Consider the following 22602-nt stretch of genomic DNA (forward strand, 5'->3'; position numbering starts at 1 on the left):
AAGGCCATGGGGATGTTGTTGTGGCGTGTTCAATGCGTGTTGAGGCGCTCAGCTTGTTCGCCCTCTAAACTTGACAATGACAAAAAGGAACCAAAGTGTTGACCTCGACGGCCACGTGCCACAAACCTCAACCTCGTATTGGGTCCTGAACGCCTAATGCACATGACGGCACCGCTCTTAGTTATATATCCCATCAGCACATCCTATCCGACTATCCGCTGTGGCCCACTCTCCTTTTTACTCAGTGTCGTCTGCGCTACCTCATCCTTTCTTCGAATGCCTGTCGACACACACCACTATAACGATATCCTCAACTCTGCCATTATCACCATCAGTGGCGATGCCTTCCATGCAGACCTCCCCAACATAGACAAGGACGCCTGGTCTGCTATTCTGTACCCAAAGAGCGCGAAGGATAAAGATGAGAATCAGCGTCTCGAATTTCTAGGTGATGCAGTCATGTATCTTTGCATTGGTCTTGAGTTGTATGAACGTTACCCCGACGCCACGCCACACTTTCTCACTGTACGTCGAATAAATTCTTTGTCCAATTTCATTGAGATCAGACTTTAATATCAGGCGCTACGCCAACCACTTCTCACAAATCTTGTGTTTTCCATGTTGATTGAGAAAATGGATCAGCGGGCGGCAAGGTCTTGTTCCATCTTAGAACAATTCGCAACACTGAGGAAGCAAGCATGGATTACGGCGAAGCAGGTCCGGGCGAGGATACCGAAGAGTACTGTGAAATCTGTGGCAGACACTCTGGAGATGGTCATTGGAACCGTCTTTCTCCACGGCGGTCTCAAGCCTGTGCGCGACTGGGTGTCGGAAACTTATGGCACGGTGATCACCGAAGCAGTGAAGGTCTGGTATAACTGGTGAGCTATCTGGTACTTTCTGTGCCACATTCACAGAATATTGTCAACAGCAAGAACCCGGGTGACGCGAGCCCTAGCAAAAAAAGGAAACGCGAAGACGATATTGAAGCCCATGAGACCCCATGTTCCAAAAAACGCAAGAAATTGAGCATCGAAACGTCGAAGTTAAAGACACCGAAGCCGAAGACACCGAGTAAGCTGGACTCTTTTTCATTGCCCGCGCTTATGTCGCAACTTATCTCAACTTCGAAGAATCATGGAAAGAGCGCTCGCACAGAAGTCCGACTCGTATCATCTATACTCCTGTCCATCATAAGAAATCGTTGCCTTCGTCATCTGGCCCTGCCGTGGCTCCGCCAAATCGACCTGTGCCCATCATCATCGACCTTACAAACGACGATGACGACTCCGATGAGGATGACGACGGCACTGTGGATGCTGAAGGGCCAACTTTCAATGTTCCCATATGGATTGACCTTACTCACGACGAAGAGGAAGATGTTTCAAGGGCCCAATCCTCAAGCGCTGCACTTGATCCATCTATCTCCCGGACATGCGATGATGACTTGAACGCCGGTATTGCCAACAACATTCACAAGGGTACCATCATAGCGAATGCGCAGGCTAGTTCGAGCAGATCGCAGTATGTGACAGATACGTTGGTCAGTAACACCCATGAATAATACATACATATTGTCGCACATTAATAACATTTTTATGTTGACTAGCCTGGCCTTTTGTTCCGCCACACCGGGAAGCCGAGCCCACTTGGCCTACACTCGATGAATCTGCCACCTCTGTTGCCACACAGATCTGGCGCCGAGCGCGAAGGCAATATCTACACGTCGAACCACATGCCATCCGCGAACCCTTATGACGAAGAGTATGACAGTGACTACGAGCGTCTCTACAGCGACCACACTGCAAAGCATCGACAGGAGTCAAGCAGGAGCGATGACGATGATTCGGATGTTGAGCAGGTTGTCCATGATCTCTCGCTGGACTCCGATAAATGCACCTAGGACACCTCTTTTGGTCTACTTTGAGCTCCACCATGAGCAAGATGACCCATAGCGACTGGATGTGCTTGCCAGCAAACCTTATATATGCTTACGTCCAGTTACGAACGTGCATTGCTACTGCCTACGCCGTTTGGACTCTTATATCCCCGAACGGAGCCCGTTATCTCTTCAAATGCCACACTATGTCTCCTGCATGCCCCTCTTTCCCTCAATCACCCATCCCACCCGTCGTCCGTAAGCTAGTCATAAACTAGCTGTCTTCGATCTGTAGGCACTACCTGAGCGTCCATGCTTGGGGCTCGTGCTTTGTTCTTATTCCCGCGGATTTACTACAACATTCTTTGTCCAGCGTCAGGCCCCACATCGGATTGTAATCGTCAAATGTACTGTATTCCCTATACACGAGCCTCAACAAGTTTTATGTTGATTTTCTCAAAAACATATGAATTTATATAGAGCTAAGAGAGCTTCCCTAAGAACATATATCTCTCCGAAATTGTTGAGGTCAGACTCCAACTCAATTTTCTTCGCTCCAAGAGCTTAGGAGAGGATCCGTGCGCCTGAACGCGCTAAATCACCAGATGGCTGTCGTTCGAAGAAATTCCCGTCATTTTTATGTTTATTTTGGATTCCGTGTGAAATATCGAATTGAGTCAGGTGACGAGACGCGTTGCAGCAGAAAGACGCGCTGCTTCCGCGCGTTGGAGTCGTTGTCTAGTTTTTGTCAACCTCTTCTCCAAGTTATCTTTTCAAAGTTCCATGGCACCTACGAAAACGAAGAAAGCACCCACTCGGCAGGCCATCACACTCAAAGGATCCACGAATCTCGTCACAGAGTTTTTCAAATATGCAGTGAACACGTCCGTTTGAGCCACTGCTGTCCTCTAGCCTGAATAGCATCTCATATGATGCCTCTCGTAGGATACTGTTTCAACGAGGAGTATATCCGTCTGACGACTTCCACATGGTAAAAAAGTATGGACAGACGGTGTTGGTCACGCAAGATCTTGCATTGGAGAACTATCTCGACAAGTATGTCCGTCCTTGATTCAAGCCACGATGAAGAGCAACTGACACTGCTTCTGTTCAGGATCCTGAAACAAGTAAACAGTCAGTCGGAGGGTTGTGGGCGTTTGATAGACATTGACCATGACTCCTATACACAGCCTGGCTACTCACGGGTGCAGTGACACAACTTGTGGTGGCCATAATTTCCAAGGATACACGGACGCCACTCGAGCGCTGGGTTTTTGATATCAATCTCGTGCAGCAATCATCCGACAAAAGCCCTGAGGCGTAAGTCACGAACATGTCATTGATTTTAGCTGACCGACAACGCGACTCAGGGCACCCCCGCCCGCCAAGCCGGAGGCAGATATTCAAGCAGAGATCCGGTCCATCCTTAAACAGATTGTTTCGACCGTCACATTCCTTCCCATAATCGACGAGCCGACAGTGTTCAACATCCTCGCGTATACTTCTGAGTCGGCCGACGTGCCCGCGGACGAATGGGTTGACACGGACCCTCTGGCGATCGAAGCTAGTAAAAGCCAGCAGGTGAAGTTGCGGAGCTTCAGCACAGATGTGCATCGGATCGAGGCTATGGTGGCATATCGGTACGAGGAATGAGCGCGAGGTGACATATCATTTGATTGAACCGACGGAGAGGAATGATGGAGTTTCGATGGAGTTTCGTTTTGATATCATAAATCATTTCTTAGAGTCATACGAGTGTCCTGTATGTGTTCGGGCTACAATAATTCGCCAACTGACGATGCGGTCTGAGTGGTTTGCTGGTCAATATTTTCGGGTTGAACATTGTCGTCGCCTGCGGAAGACACTGACAGCCACTGACAAGTGCAGGTGTTGCGCGTGGGAGTAGATCAGTAACGATCATCGCCATGACCACCGGCCATAATGGGCTGTACGGCGGCTGGTCACAGGCCCCTGATACATACATAATCATCAATCGTCCCTTGACCTTTCGCTCGTAGCAGGCTATTTCTCTTTCTCTTCTCTACACTCGTCTTCGTCCTATTGCTTGTCTGGCCGGACCCGGACGCCGCTCTTTATTATTTCTAGCTGCATACAAGTACACGCTACTCGTGGACGATGGGCGAAAATTGGTTTCAGAGGGAGCTGTTCAGTGCGAGGCGTCTCCTTTTCAATATCCTCTTCTACGGATCGCATCTCGCTTTGTTCGCATATGGCTGGCACAGTCAGGTATGGCGTAAAGTACTCGAGACACGCATAATCCGTTCGAATTTACCACTATCCAGGAAACGAACAAGAAGCTCAGTGCCCTGAACGGGCTTAAGTTTTCCGTATGGGTCTCTCGTGGTGCTGGGCTCGTCCTGGCCTATGATGGCGGCCTTATTCTCCTGCCTATGTTGCGCAACATCATTCGCGTCATTCGTCCCAAGCTTGCTTGGGCATTCCCTGCCGACGAGAACATCTGGTTCCATAGACAAGTGGCGTACTCCATGGCCTTTTGGGCAATGCTTCATACTACCGCTCACTACGTCAATTTCATTAACGTTGAGCGCACTCGTACGTATGATGCTAGTACAATTGTGTGTCGACTCTCTGATGTAGTAATTTCCTACAGAGGTTCGCCCGGAGAGAGCCCTCGACATTCACTACACTCAGGCTGGTGGTATCACAGGTCACTTTATGCTCCTCATCATGCTCTTGATGTACACCACTGCCCACCATAAGATTCGCAATCAGTGTTTCGAGGCATTCTGGTACACGCATCACCTCGCCTTTTTCTTCATGCTCGGCCTCTATACCCACGCGACAGGATGCTTTGTCCGTGACACGGCGAACCCTGACTATATCCCCACCTTCCCCTTCTATTCCACACAGCACTGTCTTGGATACCTGAGCTGGAGGTACACCATCTGGCCTGGTATCATCTACTTCGGGGAGCGTATGTACAGAGAATATCGTGCTAGGCGGGCGACCAGGCTGTCTAAGCTGCTTGTTCATCCCAGTGGTATGTTTCGGTATCCGATTAAATAGCAACCATCGCTAATGATTGTACATAGGTGCAATGGAGCTTCGTATCATCAAGCCAAGCTTCAAATATACGTCCGGTCAGTGGCTCTTTATCCAAGTTCCGGATGTCTCCCGCTGGCAGTGGCACCCCGTATGTCCATTGATCATTGACCATTGCTGTGTCCTCCGGTCTCACTCTTGTCGCGCGGTTTCATCTTTAGTTCACTATCACGTCAGCCCCTGAGGACCCCTATGTTTCAGTCCACATCCGTCAAGTTGGTGACTGGACCCGCGGTCTTGGAGAACGTGTCGGCGCCGGTCCTCAGGTTGTCGCAGCCCTCACGCAGGCAGCAATGAAGGGTGGCGAGAGAGATGAGAAGAGCGGGACGCGCGGAGACTTTGTTGAGCTTGACCCGGCCAGCAGTAGTCGTACCATGCCTATTGTCCGCATCGATGGGCCTTACGGTGCTCCTGCCGAGGATGTGTTCGATGTCGAAATTGCTGTGCTCATCGGTGCTGGTATCGGTACGCCTTGTGACCGTTGCTAACTTGGCTGCGTCTGACGAACACCTCCTGGTTCACAGGTGTCACCCCTTTTGCTTCTATCTTGAAGCATATCTGGTATCGCCAGAGAAATGGGAACCTGGGCTCCCTTCGCCGGGTCGAGTTCTTCTGGGTCTGCCGCGACGCTCCCTCGTTTGGTTGGTTCCAGAGCCTCCTGCAGGAAGTCGAGGCTGCCCAAGCTGATCGTGAGCGTTCTCGTATCCTTCGTATTGCTGAACTCATCTCGTTGCTATGATACAGCTAACTTCCTCCGTATCAATGTGTATCTCACGCAGAAGATTGGCGAGGACATGCTCTGGAACATCGCCGTGAATGACGCAGGCGCAGAATACGACCCTTTGACTCTGCTCCGCACGCGTACCATGTTCGGACGGCCTGACTGGAAAGCTATCTACGGGCAGATGCGTCAAGCCATCGAGTCTGGACAGTACATTCCTGGCACAAAGTCGCAGCTCAAGACTACCGTTGGCGTAAGTTCCTATATGTGGGCTTTCTTTGGGTTGGAGTTTCTCACACTTTGTATCAGACCTATTTCTGCGGCCCTAGTGTCCTTGCCAAGGCAATCAAGGAAGCAACCGTCGAGCAGACTTGTTCTACGATTGACTTTACATTCGCCAAGGTTCGCCGCCAATATATGAACCCTACAGAATTCTGTGACTAACGTCTTCTATCCATAGGAGCACTTCTGAGCCGACACGCCTCACCTACCTCTTGTCACTGATCCCCCCAATCCTCACCTGATCCCTCCCTCGATCCCCGCTCGGTATACTGTGTATATTATGCGCTGTTTCAATCTATATCCTTTTCCCTTGCTGTTGCCGTGAATGGACTTTGCGACTTTGTCATGTACCCTTGATTGTCTATTCTTGGTGGTATATCTGGGTGGGTGTGTTAGTTCCCTATCTCTTGTCTTACACCGACCCAATGTAAATCGCATCACGCGAACATATTGAGCGTGACGTGCGTTGTTCTTTCTGCATCGTCGTGGGCAATCAACTGAGGGAGCGGTGACAGTCTGCTTGAACTGAGTTCATTACATAAGGTATATGTTGGTTGGTCTCCGACTCTTTCGTCTCGAAGCTTCGAACGCTTGACCGACTCCAATCACTTCAACGTCTTTCAGGATCTCTTATGCTCGCTTGAAATAACGCATCATTTCTCACTAACCGGTGCACTCAGGTCTCATGTCTGCAGCGACGCCGGCTGCTTCTACTCCTGATGTGATCTCTCCAGCGAACGCGTCTTCTCAGGACGCATTCCAGCCTGCCACCGGGTTGGATCGTATGGTGTTGGATTACCTTCGATCCAGAGGCCACCAACGTGCCGAAAAGGCGCTCCAAGAATCCATAGATGCGCCCGAGGACAAAGGAAAGCAGGCTGAACCGTCGACAATTACCTCGGAAGAGCTTGTCAGGAGACTCACTGTCTTCTCGGAGAAAACATCACAACCCGGAGAGAATGCCTTGAAGAATACTGCGAGCATTCTTCAAGAATTAGCTTCCGTTGGCAGTATGGGCAGCTCATCAAATATTCAAAATCTCATTGCCAGCATTGGTCCCGGCGGAGCGGAAGAAATATTGTCGTTAGATCCGACGGACAAACAAGAGGGATTCCGAGAGTTGGAATCATGGGTGGATGGATCTCTGGATATGTATAGGGTGTGTGTTCTATCATCCTCCTTGCTCAAACTGTTCACACTGTTTGCAGCCCGAATTTCGACCAATCCTCTTCCCAATATTTTGCCATTTTTATCTTGATCTAGTGCAGTATGGATTCAAGGATGCAGGTATGTTTATCTCTTATTTTCCTGAATTCTAATTGAACTTGCAAGCAGCCCAGGAATTCTTTGACTCGTTCTCTGCATCCCTCGAGCTAATGCATAGCTCCGTACTAAATCGTCTGTCGACTTTGCGCCTTCCCTCTCATGTCCAGAGCGATGAGCTTGCGCACCGTTTCAGAAATGTCAAGTACACGGTCCGAATGAGTCGGTCGGGGTTCGATTTACTCGTAGGTTGGCTGACTGAGGGTGTTGGAGGTGAGGCTACTGGTGCAGGAGGAGGGTTCTCCGGCGAAAGGGGGAAAAGAGGAAGGGCGGCAGTCATGCGGGTGGTTAATAATCACCTTCGCTTCGATGGTAATTATCGTCAGTCGTTCTGTGTATACTACACGTATTCACAAATGATTAGTGACATCTTCTAGCACGACATCAGTATCCTCGAATGCTTGGGAAGAATCCACGGGCCTCATGTCATCATTGATACCTCAGCCAGAAGGCTCGACAACACCGCTTTCCAATCCTCAAGCGTTTAATGCTTCGAGGGGCGAGCTCAAGCTCGGCCCTGTACCTTTACCCGATGAACTACGGACCGAGACTGAGAAGAGTTTAAGAGAACAAGCAATGCTCGATCGAGATCCAGCTGCTCAATATGACCCTCACCATGTACGACCAACACCCGTGTCCGGCGTCATATCACCTTCTATTTCCGACCTTCTTCCTCATCCGGCCACTTTCAAAACTATGGATATACAGCGAGAAGTCGAGAAGGTCAGAGATGCCAGAAAACGAATACGTCTGGAACCTTCAGCCCTTTCTTCTGTCGATTTGAACACACCTCAGGGCGCCACTGCCAAGCAGCGTGGGCTCCCTAGTATATGTGCTTATACTTTGCATGATATTGCTGAAGGGTGAGTCGTACCACGTCTAGTACTTTGTCTGTCTCACAGCAGTAGGTCTCCATGTTGTATTTTTTCTCCAGATACTTCTCTCATGGCGGCAGGCTTTGAGGAAAGCTATATTAGACTATGGAGCCTCAAAGGGGAATCACTCAACAGCATGAAGAGTGATTTCCAATCTAATAACATACGAGATAGTGAGTAGCCGTACACGCACTATCGCATATGCTAACATTTAATTAGTTGCGTCTCTGAAGAAAGCTCGAGAGAAGGGCGGACCATCTACACGAAAACTCATAGGACACAGTGGACCGGTTTACTCTCTATCATTCGACCCCATGAGTGGGTCTGCCGCTCCTCCGAAATACCTTTTATCCGGCTCTGCAGATGGCACCGCACGGTTATGGTCTTTAGATACCATGACGAACGTTGTAGCATACCGGGGACATCAAAATCCCATCTGGGACGTCGACTGGAGTCCCATGGGTATATACTTTGCTACAGCTAGTCGAGATCGTACTGCACGCCTTTGGTCAACAGACCGAACGTCGACTTTGCGTATCTACGCAGGCCATCTCAGCGACGTGGATGTTAGTGTTTTCAATTTCTCTTCATTGATTGACAAGCTCACCGAACTCTGTCGTAGTGTGTCAGGTTTCATCCAAATTCATTGTACCTTGGAACGGCATCTAGTGACTGGACGGCACGACTTTGGGATGTTCAAAAAGGCTCATGTATTAGAGTATTTATCGGACACCAGGGTATGGTGTCGACAATGGCTTTTAGTCCGGATGGTCGCTATCTTGCTACTGCGGGTAAGTCACAGATTTAAAGTGCCAAGCAGTATCATTGACAGGCTTGCGAACGAAAGGGGAGGACCTGGCCATCAACCTATGGGACCTTGGCTCTGGTCGTCGAGTCAAAAAGATGACTGGACATACATCTTCGATATATTCTCTTGCTTTCAGTGCGGAGTCATCTTTGTTGGTCAGCGGTGGAGCAGACTGGACAGTGAGGTGTTGGGACGTCAAGGCACCAGGCGGGCTTCCCGAGAAACCCAGAGAAAACGGAATGGTCAATGGTAACGGTGCATCAAACTCGACGGGTAATGCAAAAGACTACACTGACAGCGGAGTCGAGACGTACGTATACTCTTCTTGCTTTTGTCATGATTTCACTCATATATGCGCGATAGCACGGATCTCCTTACTACATTCCCGACAAAGCGTACCCCCATTGTCAACGTCCATTTCACTCCACGAAACCTGTGCCTTGTAGCCGGACCATATCTTTCACCTGAACGATAGGTCATTTTCTTTGTTTTTGCTCTTTCACTTCCGCTCTCGCTCCGTCTTCAGGTCGTATCATTCATAATCGCATTGTAACAAGATTAACACATACAAAAGAAACATTAATCGGAATGTGTCTGCCTCCACGCTTCCCACACCCGATCTGCTTCCTCGTCCGATAGTTCCCATGCAATTCCGCAGGTGACCTTGAAAGTATTCTCGTAGCCCATGCGATCGAACATCTTGACCAACTTCTCCATCTTTAATAAGTATCTATTGATTTCCAAAGCTGGCGACGTCGCTGTCTCTCCAAGCTCTTGAGATAGAGGGAAATCCAGGAAGGACATCGTAGAGCTCTGTGTGTTGGAAAATTCTCCCGCTCGATCGTCACCCGCGGCAACATCAAAGCCCATGGACATATCTGACAACTCGTCATCCGCGTTGATGTCCGATAGCTGGCTGAGCATTGACACCGAGTTCATAGATGACTGCCACCCGGACGGTGATGATATAGGCATTCCATTGGAAGACTGCATTCCCTGGCCATGTCTAATCGTGTTTTGCTGGGAGGATGCTCCAGCACATGAATAACTAGGGCCCTGTGATTGACTGAGCATCAACACCGAGATCACAGACGATTGCGAATCGGGTGGCAAGGCCAAGGGGGTCTTCATGGAAGACTGCATCTCCCAGTCGACTTCCTGTTCTGTACTATGCTGGGAGGACCCTTCGGAATCTGCATCATTTGATTCCTGTGACGGCATGTAATTTGAGTCGTGAGCAAACTTCTGGCAAGGTCATCAGGTGGAAATGTAACAAGCACGGGGTCACCACTCACTCTCTCCTCCTCCTTCAATTCAATATCCTCGTCCTCTCCCATGTCTAATCTCATAGCCTCCTCATCGCTATCGGGAGCAACCTGCGAACCCGATGGCGAAAGCGATTTTCTTAGACGACGGCTTCTAGGCAAAGGCATCATGGATAGTCGAGTGATGGATGTTCAACGGTCAATGCTCAATGCTCAATGACGCCACGGCCCATGGGTTTATAACCGTGCGATAGTGGCATATAAGCGCTTCGACTGCCACTGAAAGACAAATTGAAAAGCCACCACGATCGGCGGGCGCCGAGCACGGAGTGAATAGTAGGCGATGGGTGGCAGCTCAACTTTTCGCTCTTTATTAGTCCTTTGTTCCTTATCCATGGTCTAATTCGCATCGAATATTCAAGGGACAAAAGCAATTAGGTGCACCAGCGAAGCTCATAAGTAACAGCAAGAAATCGACGCGAATATGCATCACGTGGTGCACGCGTTGAGTCACGCTTCTGTCACGTTGCCTTCTGCTTTTGGCGGAACGTGTTCTGTGTCAAAGCGCCAACTGACGCTCACCGGGTTTCTTCCAACCGCTCCCATACTTATCATCGTCAGCATCGATCCTGCAATTGCATGTAAAGCGAGGCATGTTTATACCCGAATCTTCTTGCGCTGCGCCGGCTGATCTGGACAAAACGGCCAGTCCAAAATGGATTCCAACATGGATATTGATACAGCTCCATTCACATTCGCCGTTCCGCAGCCTCCACCCGAGGCCATGTCAGATCCAATAATCTCAAGCATTCCCTCACCACCGCACATATCCCATCGTATGAACTTTTTTTGCGATGATAACTGTTCCGACACTCATACATTGCCTGCCTTTGGCTTTTGCACACTTCCGCTCCCCCAGCCACTGAGACTCGCGAGCAATTCAAAGCTATCCCAGTAAAAGTACACATACGACGCCCAGAGAGAGACTCGTGGGTGTATGCAGGACGTGGCGTTGTTACGCTTGAGGTATCGGGCCATTCTTCGCAAGTTGGTGAGTATCGCCCGATTGCTGTGTCCTTCCCAGGAGGCTGATGATGTCTTCAAGTCGTGCGCTCAACCTCAACTAACAAGATCTTGACGCTTTTCAATGAGGTCCGTTTGATCACTCATCCAATTCAGTCTACTCACTCTATGCCTGTAGACCAGTGATCTCCAAGCCGAGAAACGTGGTAACTTCGTTGTGATAGGATGTGTGGAGGGCTCTAAGGTGGTCTCATGGTCATTAAACGTAAGCTATCATATTTTCAGTGCTGAACTTGCTCAAGCTCTGATCACCGCAACGCGTCCGTTACTTTCAGGCATTGAATAATGCTGAAACGCTACGTCTTCTTGCGAGTATCGAGCTTGCATGCTATAAATGCCAACAAGCTCTTGGTGACCCTCGTACGCATTACAAGTCGCGTCGGCGGATCGACAGGGTCATCAAGGACGACAGACGCAAGAGACACAAGCGGCGTAAGGACCAGGATGCGATGGTCGATGCTTTCTCAAGGCAAGCGTTGTCTGAGTCCGCAGAACCAGTGCCATCTCGATGAACCGTCAAAGGAGTGGGACGAACACAACCGCCCTAACTAATAGACGGAACACACTTGTATTCTAATTACGCTATCATCTCGCAGCCTTCTGTCTGTCCATCCATCATCACTTATGTTGGCCCTCTGGCCATCTGTATCCCGAGATTCATCGCCCTGTTCCCTGTCTTTGTTATCATCTGCATCTGTCGAGTTCTCACTCTATACTTCTATGCATTTCCTTGATTTCACCTTTCCCATCGCTAGTATCCCAAGTATTCAGTCGTATACCGATGTTGTTTCACCTGCTGCAGTACCCTATAAATGGTGCACTCGGAAGCGTGTCGTCTTATGATTTCCAGTCGGTCGAAAGCCAAAGACAGGTACTTCACGCACTGCATGAAAAGCTGTATAACGACAGTGGAGGGGTAAGCCCAGGGGTAGACAGTGATGTGGATGTACTGCGAAGGTACTTTCTACCAGAATGCTTGTTCGCCGAGATTCAAGCAGCCTTCGACGTGATAAACGGAAAAAAGAAAAGAAAGTGGAATATAAAATCAAGAGATAACGCACAAGCCCTCCCAAACAATCCATTAATATAACCCGTATCAGTTACCGTCGGACAGGATCGTACATTCCAGAAATATTGACAAAATAGAAGGACATCCGTCATGGTGGAGGCGGATGAGGATGAGGAATGTTTGATGATGACCCTGGGATGTCTGGTATTGTAAGGCCGAGTATTGGTCGCCTGCTTTCGCTATATTGTGGGGGGAGTTCGATTATATCGCTCTCATCAGGTATGATGTCGTCTGCAGCATCCGTATGTATGAGGTACCGAGAGGGGCGATTTCGTTCATTTGCCGCTCTTATCATCGCCGCTTTACTAGTGGGCACTGGTGGAACCGTACTATATGGACTGCCCATGGTTAATGATGGAAGAGGCGAAATGAGATTCGTCGAAGAACTCGGTGCGCCGGGGGAGTAATTGGTGCTTGTTGGCCGTGGAAGAGCAGCTACGAATGGGTCAGGTTCTAGTCGTCCTCCATTCATCGGTGCCGAACCATCATGATGTTCTTCTAAATATTGAATGGATCAAAATAAACTCAAGCTCGCGTTATCAGAGATGTGACTGACGGAACTCCATGAACTGCCCCTTGTTGTCATCCCTGAAACGGCGGCGCCTGCGGAACACGAAGAAAATGACAACGGAGCAGATGGCAATAGTCCCAACCAATCCGCCTGCGACTACAGCGGCAATCGTTGTTCCTGAGAAGGTTGTTGTTGACGGAGAAGTATTAGCTGCTTCTGCAGGTGATGTCGCTGAAGGGACCGGTTGTGCGGTGGAGGAGGGGGAGTCGGAATTGAGGCAAGTAGCGTCGTTGGTAGCTCCAACAACTCTGACGTCTGATACCCCACCAAGTCTGCCATTGGCATCAGACATAACGAAAACCATAGACGTGCCCGACTTCACATTGGCAGTCCACTCGAACTGTGCGAGGCCTTTCTGTGGAGAAAGAGTCGTTGCATTGCCCCCTGGGATCATCGCCTACGCAAAAAACAGATCAATACTGAGTGGTCGGACCTCGAGAAGCCCAATGCGACTTACTATAATCTTCACAGGCTGTACGGCACTCGAATAGCCGTCAAACAAGAAAGTACTGGCAGGCGAACGTCATCGTAAACACCTGCCTCTCAGCAAGAGTAGATGAAGCTCACCGGCATTGTTGCAACGCGCTATCCAATTGATAGTTGAATTCGACGCCTGGATCAGTGGTGTTGCAACTCGCGCCAGTGGGCGCTCCAACAGTAAGAAGCTGGGATATGTCGCCGACGACGGAATTGCTGAACATCGTTATCAGGAATTGCTGGCCCTTGGGTAAGGCGAGTTGTGTCTTGAACGAGCCTTTTCCGTTGTTGAATGCCGAGCTAGGCATCTCGAAGACCCGTTGTGATCCAAATATCTAAAATGATTGAGAATCGAATCAAGCGTTGCAGCGAATATGTTCCAATATTCCTCACAGGCATTATGAGTAACTGGAAGGGTGAAGATCCGCCTGAAAGCACGGCGCATCTCGATACCTCAGATTCCATCTCTATGCGACGAGCAAGCATGAATACTCGCCTTGCCAATTGACCTCAAGGTCTCCGCATTCTGTTGGGCTGTTGATTGAATAGTTGAATGCGTAGGCCAACGAACAAACGCATGAGACGATCACGACCCATGAGCAGAGGGTATGCATCCTGTGCAGACTCCGGTGAACGAGACCCTCTGAATGAACGCCAGTGAGGGCAAGAGAACCGAGATACAAAACGAAGGATGGGGATAAAAAAGGAGACAAGGGGTAGCAAGCGCGAGAACGAGGAGGGTATTCAATGAGCAGAGCAGAATGACAAGTAGAGGGAGACTAGCTGAAGCAAAGCTGTCATGCCGTAGCACTGCCGCAGCCCACAGCAAGGCTCCCGCCTCCCACGTCGCGTTCACGGCCATCGACTCCGTTCGTGAGCTTCTCGCGTGCGCCCCCAATTTAGCACTCGTCGCCCTCAATCACAATCACACCCTCGACGTCGCGCATTCTCATTCATCACATCTTGTATCTTTGAACAGCTCGCGAATGGACCACAGTACAAGTAGACCACAGGAATGTCAGAGCAGGCTCATCCGTCGCCAGGGCCCTTGTCGAGCAGGTCGGGCGCGTGGCAACATAGAGATTTACATGTTCAATAACCAAACGAAAATCGAATTGCTACACTGATCATTGCAAACGCCGGATAATCAACGTGCAGGCCGCGTGTCTGCCTTGGAAACCCTCCAGGGGTTCGTCAATGCCAACCCGACCATCTTAGCCCAATCCCTCATCGTCGACCGAGGTTGAGGACAATCGACAAGACTGACCCTTGACAGTGGGACGTGGTTATCGGCACCAACCCCTCGCCGTTGCAGCTCAAGGATGGCGTCCCCAACTTCCGGGTCCGGACGACGGAGCCCAGACTCGCCCCCGGAGACAGTATCAATTGATTCGGGACCGTCTTCAATGATGGGCGGAGGGCTCGGAATATCGATGGTGACCACCGAGGTACGTCTGTGGATGCGCGCCTTGACTGGCCCTTTCCTCCGACGAATGGTATCAAAATCGGGATCGTTCCAGCCTTTCGACGGGACGTTCACTTGGCGACAATTTAGAAAGGCCGGAGACTCGATAGTCGATGTCGCGTCAAGACTTGAGCTCGGTGGAAGTCGACTCTGATAACTAGAAGCCCGAAGTTTTGACATTTGCACACCCGTGACCATCGGGGAACAAGATGCAGCACGAAAGACAGCTGGTGATCGACCGACACTGACCAAGGTTGGACTAGAATGCGCAGAGGGAATGCCGACACGGCCGTTCTCCTTTTCAAAGCAGGATGAGGTGCGCGGCTTAAATTTAGTCAAAGAGATAGGTGTGAGAGGTAGACGAGTTTTCGACAAAGATATATCGCGAGGGGCGGGCGTTTGCAAGAGCTTCTGTCCAGACTTCGCGAGATGAAGGGCTGCGGCAAGTGTGGCCTCCACATCATGAGCGTTAACAGTGATTCTCTGAGAACAGTGGGCTGATCTTGCATTCAAGGCTGTAGATACACAATCGGCAGCGGGGATTGTCGAGACACGAGATGTAGGCTCAGATGGTCTTGTACTGCCAGAGTACTTCGTGCGTGGCTGAGATCCAATAGTTTCCATGAGTAGAACAGGACCCCTAGGACTACTTGAGGTGGCAGTATGTATGACTTGATCTTCGTATACCGACAAAAGGCCAGTACGAACCGTGGCATGTGTCGAGCGAAGGTCCGCTCGGTTGGACCCCAGAGACACCAAGGATTCAGAAGCATCCAGCGCCAGAGATTCAGCAGTCGAAGAGAACATCTTCGGTGTCGCACAGACCGATGCTCCAGCAAGAGGCGTGAGTCGGAAAATCCGCGAAGATCTATCGGAACGCTGAGGAGGTAGGCGAACCTCGGAAACGGCGGCGAACAGGCTTTCTATATATGATATCTTGACCTCATCTGGATCATGTATGACTTGTGAAATGAACGGGTCATCAGACGGGGAAAGGGTCGTCTCTCTTACTCCCGAGAAAGGGTAAATACAGTCCAAGTCAGACATATATGCTGGAGTTTTCATGGTTGACCTAGACTTTGCTTTGCGGATGTTCGGAGGTGGGGACGACGTCGCAACAGGAGAAAAAGAAAAGTTGAACGGATCAAGAAATTGTGATACCGTGGGCCTTATAAAAATAGGTGTTGTCGGGGGAGAAACAGTGTCGGTGGTATTAGATGTGCGCTTGGATCTGTATGGCAAGGGGTAGCTTTCCCTGCCGTAGTCAGCCACCATGGGTTGTAGCTCTGTACGAAGAACCTTGACGACGTCCGGTGATGCACTATGAATTAGTAGATATAGTGTCAGCTAATGACGCGCATTGCGATGCTGGAGATAAGTGTCAAACACATACATTCCATCTCTCTCATACCTGCTGAGCTTTTTCGGTGGAGGAGATAAGATGATATGCTTGCGCCAAGGGGAAGCTATAGTGCTGCTACAAGGCTCAACTAGTCGTTTCTTCAACCTACGAGACTTCCTAGTCCTTGATACTAAATGCTTAGAGACGGCGTGAGCTATAGAGGCAGCGTTCAGAAATATTTGAGATTTCGAAATAGGAATGGGTGGATGGGAATGTTGAGTGGGCGATAGTGTGATATTGAGCGTCGACTGTCGTGCTATTTGGCGGGAGTGTCTCTTTGATTTAGGCGAGTACTTGACCATGGCGGCGGCGACAAAGGCTGTGAGTAAATTGAACGTTGCAATGATCTGTCAGAACCTGTAACGCTCGAAAAGGCGGTGAATCGGTAGGCGGAGATCGAAGTCGACGGGCATTGCCGGACAACCCAAATTATCCTAAGGAGTGTAAGGAACAACAAGTCCCCAACGACAAGAAAGCCCCCTCAAGGTTAGTATGCTCGTGCATTGTCCATATTGCGTCTCCAGACGACTACATGTTGACCGTATGGATGGAATACGCCGTTCAAATGGAGGATTTTGGTTGAAATTCGAATGGATGCACGGTCACAGGAGTGGATGCAGTCCTTGATCGTTTATGCCCCATATGACCTACTATCTTGGCTGTCGTGCTGATCATACTTCTTACTTTCCAGATTAACGATGGGTTTTGGTCACAACAACGGTATGTTTGAAAATCCTCAGCCGATAACATCTCACTGAGACCCATCTCGCTAGTCCTCCCCGCTAACCATTTCCGCAAGGACTGGCAACGTCGGGTTAAAACCTGGTTCGATCAGCCTGGCCGAAAACTCCGTCACCGCAATGCCCGCAAAGCTAAGGCTGCCGCGCTTGGTGTTCGTCCGCTCTCACTCCTCCGCCCCGCTGTCCGTGGACAGACGGTCCGCTACAACATCAAGGTCCGCGAAGGCCGTGGATTCACGCTTGCTGAGTTGAAGGAGGCGGGTATTGGACGGAAAGAGGCGCGCGGTGTTGGCATTGTTGTTGATCACAGACGCCGAAATTTGAGCGTAGAGGGAAAGCAGCTGAATGTAGAGCGGCTGAAGGCTTACAAGGAGCGTCTTGTTGTGTTCCCCCGCAAGGCTGGCAAGCCCAAGAAGGGCGACTCATCAGTGCGTTTCTGGATGTCACTTTATGTTGATGGATTGATCTGACTTGTGTGTTAGGCTGAGGACCTTGCAGCTGCTACCACCCGCCAGGCCCTTCCTCTCCCCGATCCCTTCGTTGCTGAGGCTCCTCGTAAAATCACATCCGAGGAGCGTGAGTTCTCCGCTTACAAGACTCTCCGCAACAGCCGTGCGGCGCAGCGATACGAGGGCGCGCGCAAAGCGCGTGCTGCCAAGGTTCGTTCTCTTTCAATATATCATCTTCTAAATGCTTACGATATGATTTACTCACATAGAAAGAGGAAGAGGAGGCAGCAAAGAAGAAGTAATCCATCGATCTTTCCTTTTTGTTGTTCTTTCACGCTATGCTTCTCGCACTCTTTCTTCCACCTCCTTAAAATCTGGGTACCATGTATGCACTTAGGATTACCCGCAATACATGTCCACTGTATGCCGCTACCGTGTATCACCCCGGCGACATGTGACAAGCAGGCGCTACTAGTTGGCGAGCGGTCGCTACGCCAGCTATCGTGTTCATATATGTTGTGAAGTTGATCAATCACTGCTTCAAGAATTTCAGGAATCCAAATGCCCGATGCACGCAACTGGTAAAATATGTATACATCCCGCAAGACCTTGTCCGATGTTCGTTGTTTGAATGTGCGCGGTATGGGGATTAGCATACGATGAGTAGAAGGTATCTAACTAAGAACAAACAGTCGAACCGGGTTCAAACGTTCAATGTCAGACGGTATCATTTCGCCTCCATAGCCTCCCTAATCTCTGCGTCCGTGACCATGCTCATGATCTTCAGCTGGTCCGCCACACCCTTCAATGTACTGCGAATTTCGCCATTCCCTTCCACAAACCCAAATTCGGCGTACTCCAAGCCCTGCTCCTTGGCGAAGTCCTTAACGAGGTAACTCGCCTCCAAGAGATTATGCCGCGGGAGCCGTGGGAAGAGATGGTGTGTGACCTGGAGGTGCAGTCCGCCGTGCAGGAAAGCGACGGAGGGGTGACAAATCACGTCTGTCGTCGTGCGCAGTTGGCGGTGAGGGAAGGACTCCGTCGGCCCCAGATCTGCGGTCGAGCGTGAGAAATGAGAGAGGACAATCTGGGGTGAGAGAATGACGCGTTTGTAAGACGTTTGTATTGAATGATATAGGAGTTGAGAAATTTCATCACCTGGACGTGCAAAGGGCTCGGCACCATGTTGCTCACGAGGAGATACATGAGGCCCGTCTGCCAGCTGCCACACCCTTTGAGGACGTTTCCGTACCAGCACCACCAGAAGCCAAGCCCGACGACTTCGAGCCACCAGGACCACCTGCCGCCACGCGCTTTGATGGGATCGTTCCGCATGGTCCACAAGTGTTCGTAGGAGAGCCGATAGAGGTTAAAGCGGGCAAAGGACATGACGAGGTAGAAAAGGCGGTGTTGCACCGCAATCAGGTAGTGCGAGAAGCGGTCGAAGGTGAGCTCGCGCTTGTAGTATGAAGAGTAGAGCGACTTGAAAAAGGCAGGTGTGATCGCAAAGAATGGGATGTGCTGGATGTCCGGATCACTACGAGAAGGGATGAGCCATGAATGGATGCTGGACGGGGTAGAGTTAAGACATACTGAGAAGGGTGATTCGTGACGACTCATAAAATGCATCTCAACTATTGGTTAGGGCATAGTACGCAGGAGAAACATACCGTGATGGATGTTGTGGTTCTGAAGAGAGAAATGAGGAGACGTTAAGATGACGTCTAGCACGATGCTGGAAGGACATACATGGACCCACCAGCCAACGCTCAGGCCTCCAATCCAGTTCGCCAAAAAGATGGAAATGAGGCGGTCCTTGGTCCATTCGTGAGTGACACCCAGATGGCCGAGGTCGTGAACGGCGAAGACGAGCTGGTGCCAGAGCCCGCCGAGGCATACGGCACTCAGGAAGAACCATTGTTTCTGATAGGCCAGGTATGAACATATGGCCAAGAGCAGATATCTGGCGATTTCTGGACCATAGCCCGTGACGTAGCGAGTCTCATACAGACCCGCCGCCTTGACGCGTTTGTGCAGTTCTTTATAAGCGGTCGAGTGCTGGGTCTGGACCTTGAGAGAGAGAGCGGTGGGCGCAGGTTCGAGGGAAGGTCCTGAAGCCGAAGACGCATCGTCTCTCTTGAGGAGGAGGATCTGAGAAGAGGGCGACTCGTCCGTGTTCTCTGACGAATATAGAGCGTTGGCCTCTCTGTGCCAATGCAGGTGACCGTCTGGGCCGACCTTCCTGATCCAGCCGGTGCTTATGGGCGGGAGCAACGGTTCCCAGCCGTTCTCACCGATTTCCACAGTCCCGATGGAATACGCTCGCATTTTTTTGAGCGTTGCCTCTGAGTGATAGGCCTCGACCTCGTCGGTGGGGTCGCGTCCTAGGAAGTGCAGGATGGACAGCGCACCACCTGGATGCGTGGAAAGCCATGCCTGGGGGACGCGAATGAGCTGGTCGTGAAGAATGAACAAGTTGTCGCCTGCGAGGATGCGTGCAGCGACCTGGTCGCGCGTCCAGGACGCGGTAGTGGGGGCACCCATTACAGATGGGATTAAGTTTGGCATTATTTATGGGGCAATGCGCACAGCTGTAAGCTACTCGAGGTGTAAGTAAGCAGAATAAGAGGGTTACATGCCGAGGGCCGAGGGAGGAGCCGAGACGATAAGTATGGGGCAATGCCTGGCTTCCCCTTGCAGCCTGGCCATTTCGTCCTCTCCTTCCTTCTCCCACATCACTTTCTCCCATCCTGCTTTGATCTTTTTCTTTCTCGGCTTCCCTCTTTTTCTCTTACAACCAGCATTTCTCCAGGAAAGCGTGTCAGTATCGGTTGATTTGTTGATTCCTTGGCGCTAGAAACCGACAAGGCACCGGAAGGATTGGGACAGGAAACCCCGTGGTGTTTGTCGCTGAATACATATTCGCTCACTTGATCAAACACAACATGCCCTCCGCGTCACACTCCCGGCACAGGTCTCACTCCGACCCCTTCAGCGATCCTCATTCCTCTCCAAACCCGCCTCCCCCTCCTCCAAAACACGCATCGTCTCCAAAGCAATCAAGCCGCTCTCGCCCCTCCACCGCTCCTAAACACAGAGACAACATCATGGACGCAGTCAGAGACACAGTCACCGTCCGTACATCCGACCACCCTTCTCGCTCTCGCCCATCCAGGAGTCAATCCACTGCCCCGCCGTGCGTTGGATCCTTCCATGTTCCGCCCCTGCTCTCCTTGTTAATCGTCTTTCTTATCAGGACCCACTCAAATCCGTCCCGCCCCCTACCAGCCCCCGCACGTCGGTCCCATTCAGACGAGTCGGTTCCCCCAGCTGCTTCAGCAGACAAGTCCAAAGCAAACGCCCGTACAAGAACCGCCAAGAAGCCATCGGTTCACGCAGATGTCATTGATAGGCTTGATTTTTCTGGAGTCGGGCCCAGTACGTCCCGTTTCCATCACCGATCTACCGATCTCTAAATCCTCTTCATCTAGTGTTCCACCACGACGGTCCCTTTGACGCCTGTGCTCCATCTCGCAACCGAACTCGTACCAAGGCTCCAATGTACGCCTGGACTGGCATAAATCCTGAAGACGAGCAGGTCGCCGCCCAGTACCGTGATAAGCGATCTGGGCCTGCCGCCGTTGCTTCGACCACCTACAATTCCCCTTACCCTCAGCGCAACGCCTACAATGCCATCCCAACGTCTCCCTACTATCCTGAACCACCGAAGAAAGAAGTGGATGCTATCGCAGAAGCATGGGGCATTCACGAGCCAGAGCCGTACGAAGAGTTCTTCGCTGGTGGCGGAAATAGAGAGGGCGAGGCCCCTGCCACATACGGGCGAAGTGCCCGACGGTCCAAGGAAACGCGTGAGAGCGAGGAACTTCGTCGGGGCAACAAGCGCTCTGCTCTTCCTCCTCCTCAGCCCATATTTGTCGCTGATGGGGCGCTCCCCGAGAACGACGCTTACCCGTCGTCTCCCCCTCTTAGCGCCGTATCACCGGGAATCAAGCGAAATAAATCTCTCATGCAACGTATTCGCAAGATGCGCGATTCTCCGAATGTCCCTGTTGGGTTTGATGACCTGGGCACACCCGCTAGTGGCAACGGGGAACAATCACCCACATCGTCAAACGAAAGTGCTGGTGGCGCTCAGTACTCTCGCCCTACCCACCGCACACAGAACTCTTTGCTTGGACGGCTCGGGGGTCGCCCTGGCCGCGAGAACGTATCGCCAAGTGCAGAAGCGTACGTGTACGTCGAGGATCCCAAGATGAAGGAGCTGCCTGTGACGCCGGGAAGTCCGCACCCCAACCATGACCGAGGCTACTTCGATGGGCAACCTGCATCCGCTCCAGGCGCATCTCCAGCGGGCCTAGGCCGGAAGACGAGCTTGTTGAAGAAGGTAAAGGGCGTGGTGAAGGGTGCTAAGTAAGCAGATGGTTAGATGGTAAACCCCAGCGTCTGCAGTTCACTCATCTTCGAGGCGTCGATATCTTGTCCCTCAGAGCTTGATTCTGCGTTGGTCATATGCCGGCTTGTTTGACGCCTTCTCTTGTAATCGTGTGACTCGACTCGTAGAGTTTTCTCCGTGGTATATCGAGATTCTGTCTTCTTCCTGATTCGAGCCTATGCAACTTTTCATCATCCCCTTCTATATCATTTACTGTAGCTGACTTTCATTTCTATATCGCCCATCCTCTCGCCTCCAAATTACTCCTACGCTACGTTCTGTCCCGGACGCCCCCACCGAAGTCCCTCTTTTCGTCAGCAGTTTCTTCTTGACTGTTTCGCGTGTCCTTCTCTGTTTGTGAGGTCTTTCTTGCCGACCAGGATGTACTTATGTATTCAGAGTTGCTACTACTGTACGTTTGCCCTGGTCCGCGCTGAATCGCCTGTAGTGGTTGGTTCCTATATCCCGGCCCATGTCTGCACATCACTCGATACTATACATGTTATGGAAATCGATTGGAGTCTTATAATCATAGCTAGCGAACACTCGATAGACGAGTCGTGCCCAAGCATCCGTGAGATGACACCTTCCTGAGCAGGCAAAGATCTTCAGACAGCCGCAGGCTCACTCGCGGCGGCTCGGCGTTGCATCATGCT

At 50.9% G+C, this 22602-nt stretch overlaps 12 protein-coding genes across 12 annotated transcripts; 8 read left to right on the forward strand and 4 right to left on the reverse strand.

Annotated features, from left to right (window-relative positions):
- The first annotated feature begins 237 nt into the window (after positions 1-237).
- Positions 238-2337, forward strand: HETIRDRAFT_378341 (uncharacterized protein). The gene is made up of 4 exons (XM_009543018.1): positions 238-525; positions 580-881; positions 932-1543; positions 1610-2337. Exons 1-3 carry the CDS (start codon positions 277-279, stop codon positions 1449-1451), a joined length of 1071 nt encoding a protein of 356 aa, XP_009541313.1. The 5' UTR covers positions 238-276; the 3' UTR covers positions 1452-1543; positions 1610-2337.
- A 325-nt stretch (positions 2338-2662) lies between these two features.
- HETIRDRAFT_308051 (uncharacterized protein) lies at positions 2663-3532 on the forward strand (the record flags this gene model as incomplete). Its single annotated transcript, XM_009543019.1, has 5 exons — positions 2663-2763; positions 2825-2935; positions 2994-3013; positions 3070-3199; positions 3250-3532. 5 exons carry the CDS (start codon positions 2663-2665, stop codon positions 3530-3532), a joined length of 645 nt encoding a protein of 214 aa, XP_009541314.1.
- Positions 3533-3909: 377 nt separating this feature from the next.
- Positions 3910-6442, forward strand: HETIRDRAFT_59486 (putative NADPH oxidase). Its single transcript, XM_009542116.1, has 9 exons — positions 3910-4126; positions 4183-4453; positions 4512-4901; positions 4954-5054; positions 5125-5428; positions 5488-5652; positions 5708-5937; positions 5994-6086; positions 6145-6442. Exons 1-9 carry the CDS (start codon positions 4016-4018, stop codon positions 6154-6156), a joined length of 1677 nt encoding a protein of 558 aa, XP_009540411.1. The 5' UTR covers positions 3910-4015; the 3' UTR covers positions 6157-6442.
- A 158-nt stretch (positions 6443-6600) lies between these two features.
- HETIRDRAFT_59490 (uncharacterized protein) lies at positions 6601-9714 on the forward strand. The gene is made up of 9 exons (XM_009542117.1): positions 6601-7125; positions 7175-7253; positions 7302-7601; positions 7654-8152; positions 8198-8307; positions 8384-8730; positions 8787-8955; positions 9012-9282; positions 9336-9714. The coding sequence occupies exons 1-9, from the start codon at positions 6652-6654 to the stop codon at positions 9445-9447; spliced, it is 2361 nt and encodes a 786-aa protein (XP_009540412.1). The 5' UTR covers positions 6601-6651; the 3' UTR covers positions 9448-9714.
- HETIRDRAFT_424231 (uncharacterized protein) lies at positions 9703-10405 on the reverse strand (the record flags this gene model as incomplete). The annotated part of the gene is made up of 3 exons (XM_009543020.1): positions 9703-9745; positions 9775-10181; positions 10268-10405. 3 exons carry the CDS (start codon positions 10403-10405, stop codon positions 9703-9705), a joined length of 588 nt encoding a protein of 195 aa, XP_009541315.1.
- Positions 10406-10952: 547 nt separating this feature from the next.
- On the forward strand, positions 10953-11832 carry HETIRDRAFT_424232 (uncharacterized protein; the record flags this gene model as incomplete). The annotated part of the gene is made up of 5 exons (XM_009543021.1): positions 10953-11073; positions 11157-11288; positions 11343-11389; positions 11439-11525; positions 11596-11832. 5 exons carry the CDS (start codon positions 10953-10955, stop codon positions 11830-11832), a joined length of 624 nt encoding a protein of 207 aa, XP_009541316.1.
- Positions 11833-11944: 112 nt separating this feature from the next.
- HETIRDRAFT_234263 (uncharacterized protein) lies at positions 11945-12163 on the forward strand (the record flags this gene model as incomplete). The annotated part of the gene is made up of 1 exon (XM_009543022.2): positions 11945-12163. The coding sequence occupies one exon, from the start codon at positions 11945-11947 to the stop codon at positions 12161-12163; it is 219 nt and encodes a 72-aa protein (XP_009541317.1).
- Positions 12164-12191: 28 nt separating this feature from the next.
- HETIRDRAFT_431760 (uncharacterized protein) lies at positions 12192-13923 on the reverse strand (the record flags this gene model as incomplete). The annotated part of the gene is made up of 5 exons (XM_009543023.1): positions 12192-12887; positions 12946-13357; positions 13418-13469; positions 13528-13772; positions 13831-13923. The coding sequence occupies 5 exons, from the start codon at positions 13921-13923 to the stop codon at positions 12478-12480; spliced, it is 1212 nt and encodes a 403-aa protein (XP_009541318.1). The 3' UTR covers positions 12192-12477.
- A 661-nt stretch (positions 13924-14584) lies between these two features.
- HETIRDRAFT_413728 (uncharacterized protein) lies at positions 14585-16606 on the reverse strand (the record flags this gene model as incomplete). Its single annotated transcript, XM_009543024.1, has 2 exons — positions 14585-16223; positions 16296-16606. The coding sequence occupies 2 exons, from the start codon at positions 16604-16606 to the stop codon at positions 14585-14587; spliced, it is 1950 nt and encodes a 649-aa protein (XP_009541319.1).
- Positions 16607-16760: 154 nt separating this feature from the next.
- HETIRDRAFT_407072 (uncharacterized protein) lies at positions 16761-17973 on the forward strand. Its single transcript, XM_009543025.1, has 5 exons — positions 16761-16790; positions 16996-17024; positions 17078-17472; positions 17527-17703; positions 17763-17973. Exons 2-5 carry the CDS (start codon positions 17003-17005, stop codon positions 17793-17795), a joined length of 627 nt encoding a protein of 208 aa, XP_009541320.1. The 5' UTR covers positions 16761-16790; positions 16996-17002; the 3' UTR covers positions 17796-17973.
- A 147-nt stretch (positions 17974-18120) lies between these two features.
- On the reverse strand, positions 18121-20037 carry HETIRDRAFT_431762 (uncharacterized protein; the record flags this gene model as incomplete). The annotated part of the gene is made up of 5 exons (XM_009543026.1): positions 18121-18580; positions 18652-19030; positions 19087-19108; positions 19164-19182; positions 19243-20037. 5 exons carry the CDS (start codon positions 20035-20037, stop codon positions 18221-18223), a joined length of 1575 nt encoding a protein of 524 aa, XP_009541321.1. The 3' UTR covers positions 18121-18220.
- Positions 20038-20184: 147 nt separating this feature from the next.
- Positions 20185-22494, forward strand: HETIRDRAFT_407073 (uncharacterized protein). Its single transcript, XM_009543027.1, has 3 exons — positions 20185-20689; positions 20750-20931; positions 20985-22494. Exons 1-3 carry the CDS (start codon positions 20601-20603, stop codon positions 21926-21928), a joined length of 1215 nt encoding a protein of 404 aa, XP_009541322.1. The 5' UTR covers positions 20185-20600; the 3' UTR covers positions 21929-22494.
- The last annotated feature ends 108 nt before the right edge of the window (positions 22495-22602 follow it).

The sequence above is a fragment of the Heterobasidion irregulare genome (assembly GCF_000320585.1).
Source record: "Heterobasidion irregulare TC 32-1 unplaced genomic scaffold scaffold_01, whole genome shotgun sequence".
Lineage (NCBI taxonomy): Eukaryota > Fungi > Basidiomycota > Agaricomycetes > Russulales > Bondarzewiaceae > Heterobasidion > Heterobasidion irregulare.